A 16,826-nucleotide genomic window follows, 5' to 3' on the forward strand; every position below is an offset into this window, starting at 1 on the left:
CTCCCAGCAGTGTAGGGCCTATGTCCCCACCCCCAGCTCCCCCGCTGCTGCTCCTGGGATCCCCCAGCCTGGAAGGGTCACCGCGGCCACCCTCACAGCAGCTGAGGGACCTGGGACAAGTGTCCTCTCCTCTGTGTCGCTGTCCCCTCTCTGTAATGGGACCTCTGGGTTCCTAGGAGGGGCTGCTGAGGACTCTGTGTCAAGGGCCCCAAGACTGTCCTGGCCCTGGACACCTCCTTGGCCGGCCAGGTGCCCACAGATTGGGTTCCAGGAGGACAGGGAGCCACAGCTCCCCAGAAGCAACAGCTCCCTGGAAGCCACGCAACCAGAAGCCACGCCTCCCAGAAGCCCCACCTCGGGTCTGGTAGGTCCTGGCCCCCTGGGGGACACCACTCGTGCCAGCCTGGTTCTCAGGCAGGGCTCTTAGGTCAGGAGAAAATACTGGGTGGTCTGAGTCCTGGTCTTTCCTGGGGTCTGGGGCAGATCTGCACAAAATCTGAGGCCACCAAGATGGGGTCACTGAGGACTGTGGGTATTACAGGATAGTCAAAACTCAGCTTCCATGTAGTTCAGGTCCAATGAAGATTCCAGGCAGGGAATCAGGAGTTTCCTAGGCCTGGGCCGGTGGGGGGTCAGTGCAGGGCAGGCACCAGCAGCTGCAGCAGGACCCCAACCAGCAGTGCCAGTGAGGATGGGCAGGCAGCCTGGTGGGCAGTATCCATGGGGCTGGTGGGGGGCTGAGGGTGGCAGTCGGTGGTGTAGTGCTCCACGCAGGCAGCAAAGGCCATGACATGTGCCACGAAGGTCTGCTCCTGCACACCGTGCATCAGGTGTGCCCACGGGCCTCGTGCAAACACTGCCATGTCCTCACCGGCGTGGGTCTCGCTCCCTAGGGCACGGCGGCTTGCTGCTTGTAGTTGGGGCCCACTGGCAGGAGGGAGGGGGTTCAGTGTGGGAAGGAGCTGGCCATGGCCTTGGCTGAGTTCTGGGCCTGAGTTCTCCCCTCTTGCCACCCTCTGCACCCCAGGGCCCACCCAATGCACTCACTGCTCTCGATTTCATCCACATCAGGTCGTAAGCCCCAGTATAGTCAGAATCCAGGGTCATTTCCATAAAGGAGGGAGGTGTAGGATTGACCGTCTTTGGCCTTGCCATCAGCCAGCCCTGCAGGGTGGAGGGGACCCCGTGATTACACTGACTCCAGTCTTTGGGGCACCTCCTCTGTGCTGAGCCCAAGCACTTCTTGCCTGCTCACTGACTTACTCCTCACCAGAACTCAGAAGAGCAGTTGGTAATAATCTTCCTGCACTTGGCAGATAAGGGGACTGGCTCAGAGCACGTTGTGCCAGGTAAGTTAGGGGTAAGGACCTGCCACTGTCCATGGGATTACCGAAAATGGAGGTCCCACGAAGTGGGTAGCCACCGAAAGTGAAGACGTGAGAGTGGTCGGCGGTGACAAGGGTCAGTGTGTCTGCTTCACTGGTGAGCTGGCTAGCCTTGGCGATGGCATTGTCGAACATGACCGCCTCCGTCAGCGCCCGATAAGCTATGCTTTCATGGTGACCATGGTCAATGCGGCCTCCTGCAAGAAGGTCATGTGGAAGGTGGGTGATGCCAAAACCACCCTGAGTGCCACGCCTTTCCCCTCTGATCCGCAAGGAGCTGCTACTCACCCTCCACGAAGAGGAAGAAGCCCCGAGGATTTCTGCTGAGCACACGCACGGCTGCCTCTGTCATCTCCTCCAGGGATGGATCCTTGGTGTGGTCTCGGTGGATGTCATAGGTCATGTCTCCCGGCTCAAAGAGGCCTGTGGGAAATGGGACCAGTGGTGACCTGCAAGCTGGGGATGGGAGTGGGGGGCCCGTGGCACCCTTCCTGGGGAGGCCAGTGGGGGAGGGTGGGGTTGTTACCCATGAGGTGTGTTACACTGGAGTCATTGGCTGCCTGAAGGAGCGCCGTGCGGTTCCACACTTATTAGGCTCCCTGGGAGGGGCAGAACCAGGCCTCAGCCCATAGCCTGACACCCCAGGCCCGGCCCGGCTGTATCCCCCATGCCCGTGAGCCCCCATCACCTGGTGCTTGGCCTGCCACTCCTGCACCAGGTTCCGCTTGTCCTTCTGGATTCCGTTCTGTCTGCTATTTCTTGGGTATTCAGGGTCTGGGGTCCTCTCAGGAAACATGTACCTTCGGCCTCCACCCAGGATCACCTGGGACCAGAGATTAGGGCAGGTGAGTTTGGGGCTGGCCCTTGGCTCTACCTTCACACAGCCCCTAACTCTATCCACCAGGTCTGTGGAGTGGCCTGCCCCCACCTGTACCTCCTGCATGGTTACCTCCCCCCGTTCCGGCAAACACACAGAGACTCTGCAAGACCCCAGACTGTAGGTTGCCTGGGACTGGTACATGTGTTCTACCATCTCTTCCCAGCCCTGCCCTTAGCCCCTCATGTCACAACTCACGTCGATATCCATGCTGTAGACCATCTGTGTGGCGATGTCCTGGCAGCCCTCCTTCTTGGCCTGGGCAGACATTTCAGCATCCGAATACCAGTTACGGTTCACCGTGTGAGCGTAGGCCCCAGCTGGGGAGGCGTGCTGCGCCCTGGTGGTGGTCACCACTCCCACTGACTTCTCTGAGGGTAGCAGAGGTCACGGTGGGCCACCGAGGTCTGAGCCTGTCCCTGCCCAGGAAGCTGACGCCCAAGCCCACCTGCTTTCTTGGCCTGGTTCAACACAGATGTCACCTCATTCCCACGTGTCGTGTTGCACTGGTTAAATAGGGCAGCTGCACTTACACCGATGACCTTCATACGAGTCTTGACCCCACACAGGTAGGCGGTGCTCGTGCCTGTGCTGTCTCGTACATCTCTGTCCACGTTGTATGTCTGGGGGCAGAGATGCCTTCAGTTCTGCTGGGGCAGACACCCAGCTCCTGACCCAGGCCCTAGGCCCATCCTCACAGCCCCCACCCCCTATCTCAGACCCCAGCCCTCCTGGGGCTTTCCCTCCTACCCCGCTCCCGAGGCCCACACCCACCCCTCCAGTGTAGACCACCCTGAGGTCACTTGGCCCTTACCTTGGACAGAGCCACATATGGGAACTGGTCCATGGCCAGGGGTGTCTCAGGTCCCGGCTTGCCATCCATCTGCCCCTTTAGGATCTGAGCAGCTGTCACTGTGGAAACCCCCATTCCTGAAGGTACACACTGTGTCAGGTCTGAGTTCCTAGGGCCAGCCTGGGTCAGCCAGCAGCCCAGGGCCCCAGGGTTGTGGGGGGACAGGGGGTGAACCAGCTTAGCGCACTCACCGTCCCCCAAGAAGAGGATGACATTCTTGGCGGCTGTCTGGATGGGCTGCAGCTTCTTAGCCACATCAAGGGCCTGGGCTGCCTGGCGGTTCCAGAAGGCAGGGTCTTCCTCCTCAACTGCCCAAGGGAAAGAGTGGAGGTCAGGTGAGCCTGGGGCCACCCTCTGTGAGTGGGGGGTGCCAGGAGCTGCCTGGTTACCTGGGACAAAGCTGAGCGAGAGCTGTAACCACAGGCCCAGCAGCAGCAGCACGCAGGCCCCCTGCATGGCTGTGTGATGGCGGAGGGTCTGGATGGGACCTGGCTAGGCCGGGTCTCAGGCAAGGCTGGGACACCAGGTACCAGGTCAGTACTAGCTGCCTGGGCTTAAATCTGGGGAGGTTATGGTTGCCTGTTGTAAAAGTCTCCGTGTCCCTCCCAGTTTCCCGGGTGGCCACACCCTGCCCCTCACCTGCCCTATGACTTTGAGCCCTGTTGCCAGAGGGACCTGGTGGGTGTGGCTGAGCCAGCAGGGGTCCTGAGATTTCAGGTCCCTCCCTCACAGGATGGTCCCTAGCTGTCTTGTCTCCTCAGGGTGGTGTGGGGATTAGGGTGCAGAAGTCTTAGGCCTGAGGAACATTTTCAAGGTCTTGACTGAGGCTCCTCCCAGCCCTCTGCTCACCAAGTCCTGTGGGAGAACCATCTCTCCTTCCTTCATGTGTTCAGTGTTTTCTGAGACTCAGCCTTGGCCTGGTTTGGTTCCCAGTGCTGAGGGACACAGCCTGGGCCAGGGGCCTGGGTTAGTTCCCTGGTGCCCTGAGGCAGAGATTCATGGGGTGGCCTGTCTGCCCTGTCCCCTGCTCAGCTCCTCACCATACTTGACCTGGGCAGGAGGTGTGGGCACTGGGCTAGTGGGAGCCCCTGGGAGCCTGGGCCCAGCTTCTGCTGTGGAGATGGATGGGACTGGAGGTGAGAGCGGAGCGGGGGCCTTGCCTGTGTCTTCAGTTACTGAAGTGCTGGGTCTGCACCGCTGTTTGTGTTTGTGTGTATATGTGTAAGGTGCCTGAAATAGGTTGACAGGCATTGGCCCAGTGCACTGTACGTGACATTGACCTCTGCTCCCTTAGACAGATAGATAGAAGCCGGGGGTGAGTCTGTTCTCTCCACAGGCCACACACTCTCACAGGAATAGCTTAGGAACTAAAAGTTTTCAGTAACCTCAGGTTGGGTTCAAAAGCAATCCTCCCATCCAGCAATCTCACCTCTGGGTGTGTATCCCCAAGAATTGACATCAAGATCTGGAAGAGGAATTTGCACACCAACGTTTGTAGCAGCCTTATTTATTCATGGTAGCCAAGAGGAGTAAGCAAGTCCAGCATCCACAGCAGACAAATGGATAAACAAATTGTGATGTAGCTATGCAGTGAAATACTATGCTGCCTTATAAAGGAAGGTAGGTCTCACACCTGCTACAACATGGATAAACCTTGTGGACATGATGCTCAGTGAAAAAAGTCAGTCAGAAAAAGGCAAACGCTGTGTGGTTCTACTTCACTAGGGATCTCAAGTAGTCAAATGACTAGAATCAGAAAGTTGGATTGTGGCACCAGGAGTTGGAAGGAGGGGGACTGTGGACTTGTTCAAGATACAGGCTTTCAGTTTTACAAGATGACAAAGTTCTGTAGATCTGTGGCCAACTATGTGAATAGACATAACATTAATGGTCTGGGTATAAAAATGGTGAGGATGGTAACTTTTTTTCCTTTTTAAATTTTCTTTCTTTCTTTTTTTAATGCACAACAGAGCATTCTGAGTCTTAGTTCCCCAAGCATGGGTGGAATCTATGCCATCTGCTGTGGAATCTTAATCCCTGGACTGTAGGGAAGTCCCATGATGGTACTTTTTATGTTGTGCTTTTTATCAGAATTAAGAAAATTTTCAGACTTCCCTGGTGGCCCAGGGGATAAGAATTTGCTTGCCAGTGCAGGGGACATGGGTTCGATCCCTGGTGAGTTGATTCCACTCGGCATGGAGCAACTAAGCTTGGGTGCCACAGCTACTGAGCCGGCACTCTAGAGCCTGGGAGCTGCAACTACTGAGGCTGTGCCACAACCACTGAAGGCCAAACGCTGTAGTCACTGGGAGTCACGACTCATGAGCTCCTGAGTTGCAGCTACAGAAGCTCGAAAGCAGGAAAGCCAATGAGTTGCAACTACAGAGTGCTGCAATTGCTGAAGCTGTGCTTCTAGAGCTTGTGTTCTGCAACGAGAGAAGTCACAACAATGAGAAGCCTCTGCATTGCAACTAGAGAAAGCCCCCATGCAAAAGGAAGACCCAGCACAGCCAAAAATAAATAACTAAATGATAAATAGCAGTATGTACATGTCCAAAAAAAACAATTAAAAAAAAAAAGCCCTTCCTCCCAGTCCCGCCCACGCCAGTGGACCTTGGTAGCCCCCTCCCCAGCATACCATCCCCTCAGGCAGAGCCTCTGGGCTCTTCCTCCCTTGACCTGCTGTTCACTCACTCAACACGCTAACCCAGGGTATCCTCTACTTACCCTCTAGAGCAAGGGTCCCCAACCCTTCCAGCCTGAGGACTGGTACCACCTGTTAGATCAGTGGCGGAATTTGATTGGAAATAAAGTGCACAATAAAATACAATGCACTTGAATCATCCTGAAACCATCCCCCTTCTTTCCAGTTAACAAAGGGACTGGGAATATACTGAACTGAAGACAAATCTTGCAGTAATAAAAATTTAACCTACGGACTGATCAAAAAAAATTGTGGAAAATTTATCTTCCAGGAAACTGGTCCCTGGTGCCGAAAAGGTTGGAGACCCCTGCTTTAGGGGACCTGCCTGCTGGGGTGGAGGGCATCCTTCCTGCCTTTGCCAGCTGCCCCACAGCTGCCTCTGTCCCCCTCATAGTCTTGTGCTCAGGAAATTCTTGGCTAAAAGTCAGGAAGGACTAACTCCTGGGCAGGCCCTTAATTAATTGATTGATTTTTTTAATCAGTCCGTAGGTTAAATTTTTATTACTGCAAGATTTGTCTTCAGTTCAGTATATTCCCAGTCCCTTTGTTAAATTTGAATTTTTGACATGAAATGACTGTAGATTCACATGTGATTGTAAGAAATAACACAGACATCCTTTGCATACTTTCTCCAATCTTCTCTGAGGGTATAACTTAGATTTTCACTTTTCTGTTCAGAGTCGGCCGTTTTACCTGCACTCACTTGCGTGTGTGTGGGTTCTGTACCATCTATCACACATGTGGGTTCATGTAATCACACCATAGGACGCTGAACAGCCCCAACCCCTAGGACCCCTGTATAATCACCCTGCCCTCTGTCCGTAATAGCTTCCTGTGTTTGTAAAATGTTGTCATTTTAGGGACTCCCTCTTGGTCCACTGGTTAAGACTTCACACTTCCACTGCTGGCAATGGGTGTTCCATACCTGGCCTGGGAACTAAGATCTTGCATGCTGCATGGTGCAACCAAAAAAAAAAAAAAAAAAACCCAAAAAACCCTGTCAATTCAAGTAAGTTACAGGAATGGAATCAGCCAATCTTTGGGAAGGGCTTTTCCCCCCACTCAGCCTAACTCCCTGGACATTCACTGGAGGAGGGCTCAGGAGTTGACTCCTTGTGTCTGGGATGGAGTGGACCCTAGGCCGTGCTTAACCGTTCACGTGTGGAAGGACCTCTGGGCCAATTCCAGGTTTGTCTGTTATAAATAAAGCTGCTGTGGGAACTCCCTGGTGGTCCTGGGGTTGGGAAGGGGCACTACCCCTGCTGTGGGTCTTGGTTCGATTCTTGGTCAGGGAACTAAGATCCTGCAAGTTGTACAGTGGGGCCCAAAGAGAAAAACAGCCACACATCTTCATGAATGGGTTTCTGTGTGAGCATTTTGTTGCATTCAGTTTCTCTGGGTAAGCCCCCAGGAATGCAATTGCTTCCCTCATAGCTAAGTTGGTAAAGAATCTCCCTGCAATGTAGAAGACCCCAATTTGATTCCTGGATCGGGAAGATCCTCTGGAGAAGGGATAAACTACCCACTGCAGTCTTCTTGGGCTTCCCTTGTGGCTCAGCTGGTAAAGAATCCGCCTGCAATGTGGGAGACCTGGGTTTAATCCCTGGGTTGGGAAGATCCCCTGGAGAAGGGAATGGCTACACACTCCAGTATTCTGGCCTGGAGAATTCCAGGTACTGCATGGCCCATGGGGTCCCAAAGAGTCGGACATGACTGAGCAACTTTCACTTCACTTTCATGGTTGTTGCATGTTTAGTTTTTGTTTTTGATTTTTGTTTTAGGAGATCTCCCCTTGATCCTGACTCCTGCTCAAAAAGAAGGGAACTGCCAAACCATTTTGCAGTGTTCACACCATTTTGCGTTCCCATCAGCAATATATGAGGGATTCAGCTTCTCTCCATTCATACCATCATTTGGTGTTGACACAGGTTTGTTTTTTTTTTTACATTTTTAAAATTTTAGCCCTTCTGATAGGTGTGGTGTATAAAGTTCTTCTTTTTTAAAAATGTATTTATTTTAACTGTACTGAGTCTTTGTTGCTGAGCACGGGCTACTCTCCAGCTGTGATGTGAGGGCTTCTCATTGCGGTGACTACTCTTGTTGCAGAGCACAGGCTCTGGAGCATGTGGGCTCAGTAGTTTCGACTAGCAGGCTCTAGAGCGCTGGCTCAGTAATTGTGGCACAAAGCTTTAGTTGCCCTGCAGCATGTGGGAACTTCTTGGACCAGATAACTGATCCCAGGTTCCCAACATAGGCAGAAGTATTCTTAACAACTGGGATCACTGGGGAAGTTCCTAAAGTGTCTTTGAATATTCTTCTTATGATGATATTAAGTGATCATCAGCTATGCTCCTGCTTGATTTCTTGTGAATTTTATGCTGGGCCTGGGCAGGGCCTGAGACCAAATACAAACGACATGTCATTGCAGCAAATAAAAATGTTGGTCCAAGTTCCCGCCAGGGCACCTGGCCACCCCCCCCCCCCACCTCCCATCCTGGGCCCGAGTCACCTGAGTGAGATGAGAGGCTGTCATGCTCCCTCCCCTGGGGCCCAGGGATGACCAGGCAGCAGACTGCATGACTTCTGCTCTGCAGTAAGAGATAACACCTCCAGTCCTGTACTCTGGGATTTTAGGTGCCTGGGGCCAGGGGATAGTCAGCTCCATGGAGCCTGCTCTGTGGGAGATGGTTGTGGATCTCTCTCTTCTCTGGGAAGAAGGCCTAGTCCTGTGCGGTCTCATCTGGAGCCCAGCACCCTCCACGAGTGTCCCCATTTACCACCCTGGGCTCTCTGGGGCCTGTCTTAGCCCCCAGCATGATGCCCCATGTAGGTGTAAGCAGATAAGTTAGGGAGTACCCAGAGAAAAAGACTAGGAATGGTTTACTTGGCATTTATTGTTGTTTTTCAGTCACATCCCACTCTTTGCAACCCCATGGACTGCAGCACTCCAGGCCTTCCTGTCCTTCACCATCTCCAGAGTTTGCTGTAACTTATGTCCATTGAGTCAGTGAGGCTATCCAACCATCTCATCCTCTGTCACCCCCTTCTTGTCCTGCCCCTAATCTTTCCCAGAATCAGGGTCTTTTCCAATGAGTTGGCTCTTGGAAACAGGTTTGCCAAAGTATTGGAGCTTCAGCTTCAGCATCAGTCCTTCCAGTGAATATTCAGACTTCATTTCCTTTAGACTTGGCTGGTGTCAAACCTTGCTCCTTGCTGTCCAAGGGCTTAAGACATAAGAGAAACCAGTTTGACCTAAGTTATTTTCAATCTCAGCCTGAGCTCTGTGCTTGACCTTGAAAAGCTCTCAGTAATTACTTAAGAGAACAAAGGAATGCAGGAAAAAATGCAGTCAAATAATAGTGCAGATAAAGTAGAGCTCTACAACCATCCTTAAGGGATTTACACAAATAAATCTGGAGAATTGCTGGTCCTAAGGCCCCTACCAGGTGGAGGATGGATGATGGTTTTGACCCTCTTGATTTCAATGAAGCTTCCCTGGTGGCTCAGACAGTAAAGACTCTGCCTGCAAAGGAAGGGAGGGAGGGACATCTGGAAGGCAGCGCACCCTGGGCGCGCGGTTAGGTCCGGTGGCCTTTCCGGTGGTAGGGGATGAGGAGCCACGCGAGAAGGTCATCCAGAGAACCCAAGACATGGTGGTACTAATAGACTTCCCACAGTACTTCTTCATTCCAGGTGGACTCCTTCAAGGACAGTGAGGATCATAGCTTCCCTTGAAGTTTGTCTGAAGTGTTACTGAGATTTTCAGTTATTTGGACAAACTTGATGGATTTAAAGCAGACATGGGAAATACGGGATCTGGGTGGCCTTTTCTATATGGATTTTTTTCACTAAAGATGGTTTTAATGTTTATTCATGTTGTAGCATGTATGAATGCTGCATTCTCCCCCCCCCATAGTAATTAAAAATAAATAACATGCCATTTACCATTAAAAAAAAAAAAAGAATCTGCCTGCAATGCGGGAGACCTGGGTTCAATCCCTGAGTTGGGAAGATCCCCTGGAGAAGGAAATGACAACCCACTCCACTATTCGTGCCTGGAGAATTCCATGGACAGAGGAGCCTGATGGCTTCAGTCCATGGGGTCACAGAGTTGGACACGACGGAGCCCCTATCACTAACTATAGAACTTGCTCCAGCCCTAAGCTGAATCCTCCTCTGCTCAAGCCCCTCATGAATATGCCTAAAACTCGCTTTGACTTAAATGCGAATTTGCTATGTGACTCGGGACTCAAACTGGGGCTCTGTAATAACCTAGAGGGGTGGGAATGGGTGGGAGTTGGGAGGGAGATTCAAGAAGGAGGGATGTTGATGTATGACAGAAATCAATCCAATATTGTAAACCAATCATCAATTAAAAATAAATATTTATTTTAAAAGATTGAAAAAACACTCCCCCAGTTTTTCTGTTCAAGGAGACACTACTTTGGGAAAGGTCCAGAGTTCTTACTTTCTGCTAATCATAATGAAACCTTACTTCTCATGTTTGGGTTGGTGGTGTCTATTGGCTCCACACTCAACAAGATGTGAGACAAAGTTTTCACATTGACATAGGCATTGCCACTGGCTGGGCAATGTGAAGGCCAGCTCAGCACCGGCTGATAGGTGGTGGTGGTGGTTTAGTCATGTCCCACTCTTTGCAACTCCATGGACTGTAGCCTGCCAGGCTTCCCTGTCCATGATATTCTCCAGGCAAAAATACTGGAGTTGGTTGCCATTTCCTTCTCCAGGGGATCTTCCCAACCCAGGAATCGAACGCAGGTCTCCTGCATTGCAAGCAGATTCTTTACCGATTGTGCTATGAGGGAAGCCCAGCTGATCCATGGGGAGATGTTTTCTGCTTGCATCCCACCACCCACTCAGGATGTCCCCTGCAGGATTCAGTGAGAATTCTATCCTCAGGGGGAGCAGGACAGCAGCTGGGAACAGAAAGGCTCTCCCCCTGGTTGGGGGGAGCTTCCGTAGTGGTTCAGTCAGTAAAGAATCTGCTTGTAATGCAGGAAACCTGGGTTTGATCCCTGAGTTAAAGATCCTGTGGGGAAATCCACTCCAGTATTCTTGACTGGGAAATTCCATGGACAGAGGAATCTGGTGGGCTACAGGGTTGAAAGAGCTGGACACGACCTACCGACTAAATCACTACCACCACCCCTGCCCCCAAGCCCAGCACTTTGCATAAATGGAGGGCCCCTTTCTAGGAGGAAGAGTTCCCTGGACCTCCTCCCCACTTCCTGTTTTTGCCTCCGACCCTGATGCTGGGAAAGATTGAAGACAGGAGGAGAAGGGGACGACAGAGGATGAGATGGCTGGATGGCATCACCGACTTGATGGACGTGAGTTTGAGCAAGCTTCCGAGAGTTGGTGATGGACAGGTAAGTCTGGCATGCTGCAGCCCATGGGGTTGCAAAGAGTAGGACATGACTGAATGGCTGAACTGAACTGAGCCTTGTAGGGAGTGGTATGAATGTCCCCCCCTCCAAGTTTATACTGGTCTCTATCTTTTGAGGGCTGCATCTAGTGGACCTCACGGGACCAAGGAGGTGACGAGCCACCGGATGACCACCTGGGCGTCAGGCAGGGAGGTAGGAGGGGTGAGCACTGAGGCTTGGGAATGTCCTTCTGTTTTCAGAGAAGGTGAAAGCCTGGCTTTGGGGAGGGGAAAGCCCCAACTTGGTCCCGCTGCTGGCCTCACCGGGCCCTGCCCACACTCCCTCAGAGCTGTCAGCATTGCTCTGTCCTGTGTAGCTTCCGCCCTCACCACCTTTGGCCTTTGCTCAATGTCCCCTCCCTGACCTCCTGATGTGAATCTCACACACACACACACACACACACACACACACACACACACACACACTGTGCCCCCACCTGCTAAGGGCTTCTCTTCCCACACGTATCACACTTGAAACAGTTTATTTGAGGGCTGCTTCCTCCCTCCCAGCAGTGTGGGGCCTGTGTCCCCACCCCCCAGCTCCCCCGCTGCTGCTCCTGGGATCCCCCAGTCTGGAAGGGGCACCGGGGCCACCCTCACAGCAGCTGAGGGACCTGGGACAAGTGTCCTCTCCTCTGTGTCGCTGTCCCCTCTCTGTTATGGTACCGCTGGGTTCCTAGGAGGGGCCAATGAAGACTCTGTGTCCAGGGTCCCCCAGCGCTCCTGGCCCCAGACGTCTCCTTTGCCGACGAGGTGCCCACAGGATGGGTTCCAGGACGACCAGAAGTCACAGCTCCCGGGGAGCCACGCCTCAATAACCACACCTCCTCAGAAACCACGCCTCCCGGAAGTCACGCAACAAGAAGCTACGACTCCCGGAAGCCCCCAGTGGGGTTCTGGTAGGTTCTGGTTCCCTGGGGGGGTCACCTCTGGTGCCAGCCTGGTCCTCAGGCAGGGCTGTTGAGTGGGGAGCAGAGACTGGGTGGTCTGAGCCCGTGCCTTACCTGGGGTCTGGGGCAGCTCCAATAAAATCTGAGGCTACCGAGGTGGGGGCACCGAGGACTGTGGCTCTCACAGGAGTCAGGATCTCAGCTTCCAGGGTGGTTTGGGCCCACTAAGGTTGAGGGTGGGGAGGAGGCCCTGAGGCCCGAGTGGGTAGGGGTCAGTGCAAGGCAGGCACCAGCAGCAGCAGCAGGGCCCCGGCCAGCAGTGCCAGTGAGGATGGGCAGGCAGCCTGGTGGGCAGTGTCCGAAGGACCGCTGGGGGGCTGAGGGTGGCAGTCGGTGGTGTAGGGCTCCACGCAGGCAGCAAAGGCCATGACATGCGCCACGAAGGTCTGCTCCTGCACGCCGTGCATCAGGTGTGCCCATGGGCCTCGTGCAAACACTGCCACGTCCTCACCGGCGTGGGTCTCGCTCCCTAGGGGCACGGCGGCTTGCTGCTGGTACTCGGGATCCACTGAGAGGAGGGAGGGGGTTCAGGGAGGGCAGGGAGGCGGCCTCCCCCTCCCAGGAGTTCCATAGTAGGGTCTTCCCTCCTCCCATGCACCCCTCCCTTGCTCCCCAGGGCCCACCCACTGCGCTCACTGCTCTGCTTTTCATTCACGTCAGGTCGTGAGCCCATGTTCAGCCGGTACCCTGGGCCGTTGCCATAGAGGAGGGTGGTATAGGACTTGCGGTCACTAGCCTTGCCATCCGCCAGCCCTGCAGGGAGGAGGGGACCCCGTGATCACACTGACCCGATCCTTTGAGGTGCCTCCTGGGTGCTGAGCTCAGGCACCTCTGGTTTGTTCACTGGCTTAATCCTTAGCAGAGCCAGGCAGGGCAGCTGCTATTAGTAATATTACTCCACTTTGCAGATGAGGGAGCTGTCTCAAGAGCACTTTGTGCAACATAACTTAGGACAAGAACTTGCCACTATCCCTGGCTTACCAAAAATGGAGGTCCCACGAAGTGGGTAGCCACCGTAAGTGAAGACATGGGAGTGGTCGGCAGTGACAAGGGTCAGTGTGTCTGCTTCACTGGTGAGCTGGCTAGCCTTGGCGATGGCATTGTCGAACATGACCGCCTCCGTCAGCGCCCGATAAGCTATACTTTCATGGTGACCGTGGTCAATGCGGCCTCCTGCAAGAAGGTCATGTGGAAGGTGGGTGATGCCAAAACCACCCTGAGTGCCACGCCTTTCCCCTCTGATCCGCAAGGAGCTGCTACTCACCCTCCACGAAGAGGAAGAAGCCCCGAGGATTTCTGCTGAGCACACGCACGGCTGCCTCCGTCATCTCCTCCAGGGATGGATCCTTGGTGTGGTCTCGGTGGATGTCATAGGTCATGTCTCCCGGCTCAAAGAGGCCTGTGGGAAATGGGACCAGTGGTGACCTGCAAGCTGGGGATGGGAGTGGGGGGCCCATGGCACCCTTCCTGGGGAGGCCAGTGGGGGAGGGTGGGGTTGTTACCCATGAGGTGTGTTACACTGGAGTCATTGGCTGCCTGAAGGAGCGCCGTGCGGTTCCACACATACTGGGCTCCCTGGGAGGGGCAGAACCAGGCCTCAGCCCATAGCCTGACACCCCAGGCCCGGCCCCGCTGTACCCGGGCACCCATGAGCCCCCATCACCTGGTGCTTGGCCTGCCACTCCTGCACCAGGTTCCGCTTGTCCTTCCGGACTCCGTTCTGTCTGCCATTTTCTGGGTATTCAGGGTCTGGGGTCCCCTCAGGAAACATGTACCTTCGGCCTCCACCCAGGATCACCTGGGACCAGAGATTAAGGCAGGTGGGTTTGGATCTTGGCTGGCCTTTTGCTCCTTTTACACAGAGCCCCTAGACTCTTCTTCACCCACCAGGTCTGTGAGAAAGGCCTGTCCCCACTTCTAATTCTTACATTGTACCCCACGCCCACCCCACCCCAATCTCTGCCAACAATACTGCCTGCAACATACAGAGACCTCCCAAGGCCCCAGCGCTGTGGGTTACCTAGGACTGTCAGATGTGTGTCCCATCCCTTCTGCCCGGCCCTGCCCCTTGCCTTTCATGTCACAACTCACGTCAATGTCCATATTGTAGACCATCTGTGTAGCAATGTCCTGGCAGCCCTCCTTCTTAGCCTGGTCAGGCATTTGAGCATCGGAATACCAGTCTCGATTCACAACGTGCGCATAGGCCCCGGCTGGGGAGGCATGCTGCACCGTGGTGGTGGTCACCACTCCCACTGACTTCCCTGAGGATGGCAGAGGTCACGGTGGGCCACTGAGGTCTCTGAACCTGCCCCTGCCCAGGAAACTGATGCAAAAACCCACCTGCTTTCTTGGCCCGGTTCATCACAGATGTGACCTCGTTCCCATGTGTCGTGTTGCACTGGTTAAATAGGGCAGCTGCACTTACCCCGATGACCTTCATACGGGTCTTGACCCCACACAGGTAGGCGGTGGTCGTGCCTGCGCTGTCAGGCACATCTCTGTCCACGTTGTATGTCTGGGGGCAGAGATGCCTTCAGCTCTGTTAGGGTAGACACCCAGCTCCTGACCCAGGCCCCGGGCCCATCCTCACAGCTCCCGGCCCCTAATTCAGCCCCCAGCCCTCTTGGGGCTTACCTTCCTACACCACTCCCTAGGCCCACACCCACCCCTCCAGTGTAGACCACCCTGAGGTCACTTGGCCCTTACCTTGGACAGAGCCACATATGGGAACTGGTCCATGGCCAGGGGTGTCTCAGGTCCCGGCTTGCCATCCATCTGCCCCTTTAGGATCCGAGCAGCTGTCACCGTGGAAACCCCCATTCCTGAAGGTACATACTGTGTCAGGTCTGAGTCCCTGGGGCCAGCCTGGGTCATCCGGCAGCCCAGGGCTCCAGGGTTGTGGGGGGACAGGGGGTGAACCAGCTTAGTGCACTCACCGTCCCCCAAGAAGAGGATGACATTCTTGGCGGCTGTCTGGATGGGCTGCAGCTTCTTAGCCACATCAAGGGCCTGGGCTGCCTGGCGGTTCCAGAAGGCAGGGTCTTCCTCCTCAACTGCCCAAGGGGAGAGTGGAGGTCAGGTGAGCATAGGGCCACCCCCTGTGAGTGGGGGGCTTCAGGAGCCTCCTGGTTACCTGGGACAAGGCCGAGGGAGAGCTGTAGCCACAGGCCCAGCAGCAGCAGCACGCAGGCCCCCTGCATGGCTGTGTGATGGCGGAGGGTCAGGATGGGACCTCGGGAGGCTGCGCCTCCAGCAAGGCTGGGACACCAGGTTACAAGCTGCAGCGCTGGCTGCCCGGGCTTAAATCCCTGCTATAAAAGTCTCCCAGTGTCCCTCCCAGTGCCCCGGGTGGCCACACCCTGCCCCTCATCTCTGTTGCCAGAGGGATCTGGTGGGTGTGGCTGAGCCAGCAGGGGTCCTGAGGAGTCAGGTCCCTCTCTCACAAGTGGTCTCCTTAGGGTGGGGTGGGAATTAGGGTGCAGTTGTCTTTGGCCTAAGGAACATTTTCGAGGTCCTGTCAGAAGTTGCTCCCATCCCTCTGCTCACCAAGTCCTGTGGGAGAACCATCTTTCCTTTTCCTCATATGTTCTGTAGTTTTTGAAAGTCAGCTTTAGCCTGGTTTGGTTCTGAGTGCTGAGGGATGTGGGGTTGGAAGCACACAGCTGGGCCCAGGGCCTGTGTTTGGTTTCCTGTTGCCATGAGGCCTGGAGGCAGGGAGATATTGGAGTGGCCTGGCTGCCCCGCCCCCTGCTCAGCTCCTCACCAAACTTGGCCTGGGCAGGTCAGGTGGGTGCTCGGCTGTTTGTATCTGTGTGTGGTTTCTATAAAGGGCTAGCAGGGGTCAACCGAGAACTTACAGAAGTACAAGCTGGATTTAGAAAAGGCAGAGGAATTAAATTGCCAACATCTGTTGGGTCATAGACAAACAAGGAATTACAGAAAAATATCTACTTCTGTTTCATTGACTGTGCTAAAGCCTTTGACTCTGTGGATCACAGCACATTGTGGAAAATTCTTAAAGTGTGGGAATACCAGGCCACCTTACCTGTTTCCCAAGAAACCTATATGCAGGACAGGAAGCAACAGTTAGAACCCGACATGGAACACTGGACTGATTCTAAATTGGGAAAGGAGTACATCAAGGCTGTATATTGTCATGCTGCTTATTTTACTTCTATGCAGAGTATATCATGCATAATGCCAGACTGGATGACTCACAAGCTGGAATCGATTGCTGGGAGAAATATCAACAACCCCAGATTCGAAGATGATACCACCTTAATGGCAGACAGTGAAGAGGAATTAAAGAGCCTCTTGATGAAGGTAAAAGAGGAGAGTGAAAAAGTTAGCTGAAAACTCAACATTCAAAAAATGAAGATCATGGCATCCGATCCCATCACGTCGTAGCAAATAGGTGAGGAAAAAGTGGAAACAGTGACAGATTTTATTTTCTTGGACTCTTAAATCACTGTAGATGGTGACTGCACCCACGAAATTAAATAATGCTAGCTCCTTGGAAGAAATGCTATGACTAACCTAGACAGCATATTAAAAAGCAGAGACATCACGTTGCCCACAAAGGTCCGTCGAGTCACAGCTATGGTTTTT

At 53.9% G+C, this 16,826-nt stretch overlaps 1 protein-coding gene and 1 pseudogene across 1 annotated transcript; both read right to left on the minus strand.

Annotated features, from left to right (window-relative positions):
• Positions 1 to 632: 632 nt before the first annotated feature.
• On the minus strand, positions 633 to 3,571 carry LOC136163164 (intestinal-type alkaline phosphatase-like; annotated as a pseudogene).
• An 8,856-nt stretch (positions 3,572 to 12,427) lies between these two features.
• On the minus strand, positions 12,428 to 15,418 carry LOC136163165 (intestinal-type alkaline phosphatase-like). The gene is made up of 11 exons (XM_065927603.1): positions 15,352 to 15,418; positions 15,155 to 15,271; positions 14,925 to 15,040; positions 14,559 to 14,733; positions 14,307 to 14,479; positions 13,879 to 14,013; positions 13,718 to 13,790; positions 13,480 to 13,614; positions 13,197 to 13,388; positions 12,852 to 12,968; positions 12,428 to 12,723 (listed from the first exon to the last, which is right to left on the minus strand). Exons 1-11 carry the CDS (start codon positions 15,416 to 15,418, stop codon positions 12,428 to 12,430), a joined length of 1,596 nt encoding a protein of 531 aa, XP_065783675.1.
• Positions 15,419 to 16,826: the final 1,408 nt, after the last annotated feature.

This window comes from Muntiacus reevesi, chromosome 3 (assembly GCF_963930625.1).
Source record: "Muntiacus reevesi chromosome 3, mMunRee1.1, whole genome shotgun sequence".
Classification (NCBI taxonomy): domain Eukaryota; kingdom Metazoa; phylum Chordata; class Mammalia; order Artiodactyla; family Cervidae; genus Muntiacus; species Muntiacus reevesi.

What these genes read in the sequence shown, in the direction of transcription:
- LOC136163165 (XM_065927603.1), bottom strand. Translation starts at nt 15,418, where the DNA reads ATGCAGGGGGCCTGCGTGCTGCTGCTGCTGGGCCTGTGGCTACAGCTC. An exon ending in CTCCCTCGGCCTTGTCCCAG is followed by an intron (nt 15,272 to 15,351) that starts GTAACCAGGAGG and finishes CCCCTTGGGCAG; the next exon opens with TTGAGGAGGAAGACCCTGCC. An exon ending in CAGTGTAACACACCTCATGG is followed by an intron (nt 13,615 to 13,717) that starts GTAACAACCCCA and finishes CATTTCCCACAG; the next exon opens with GCCTCTTTGAGCCGGGAGAC.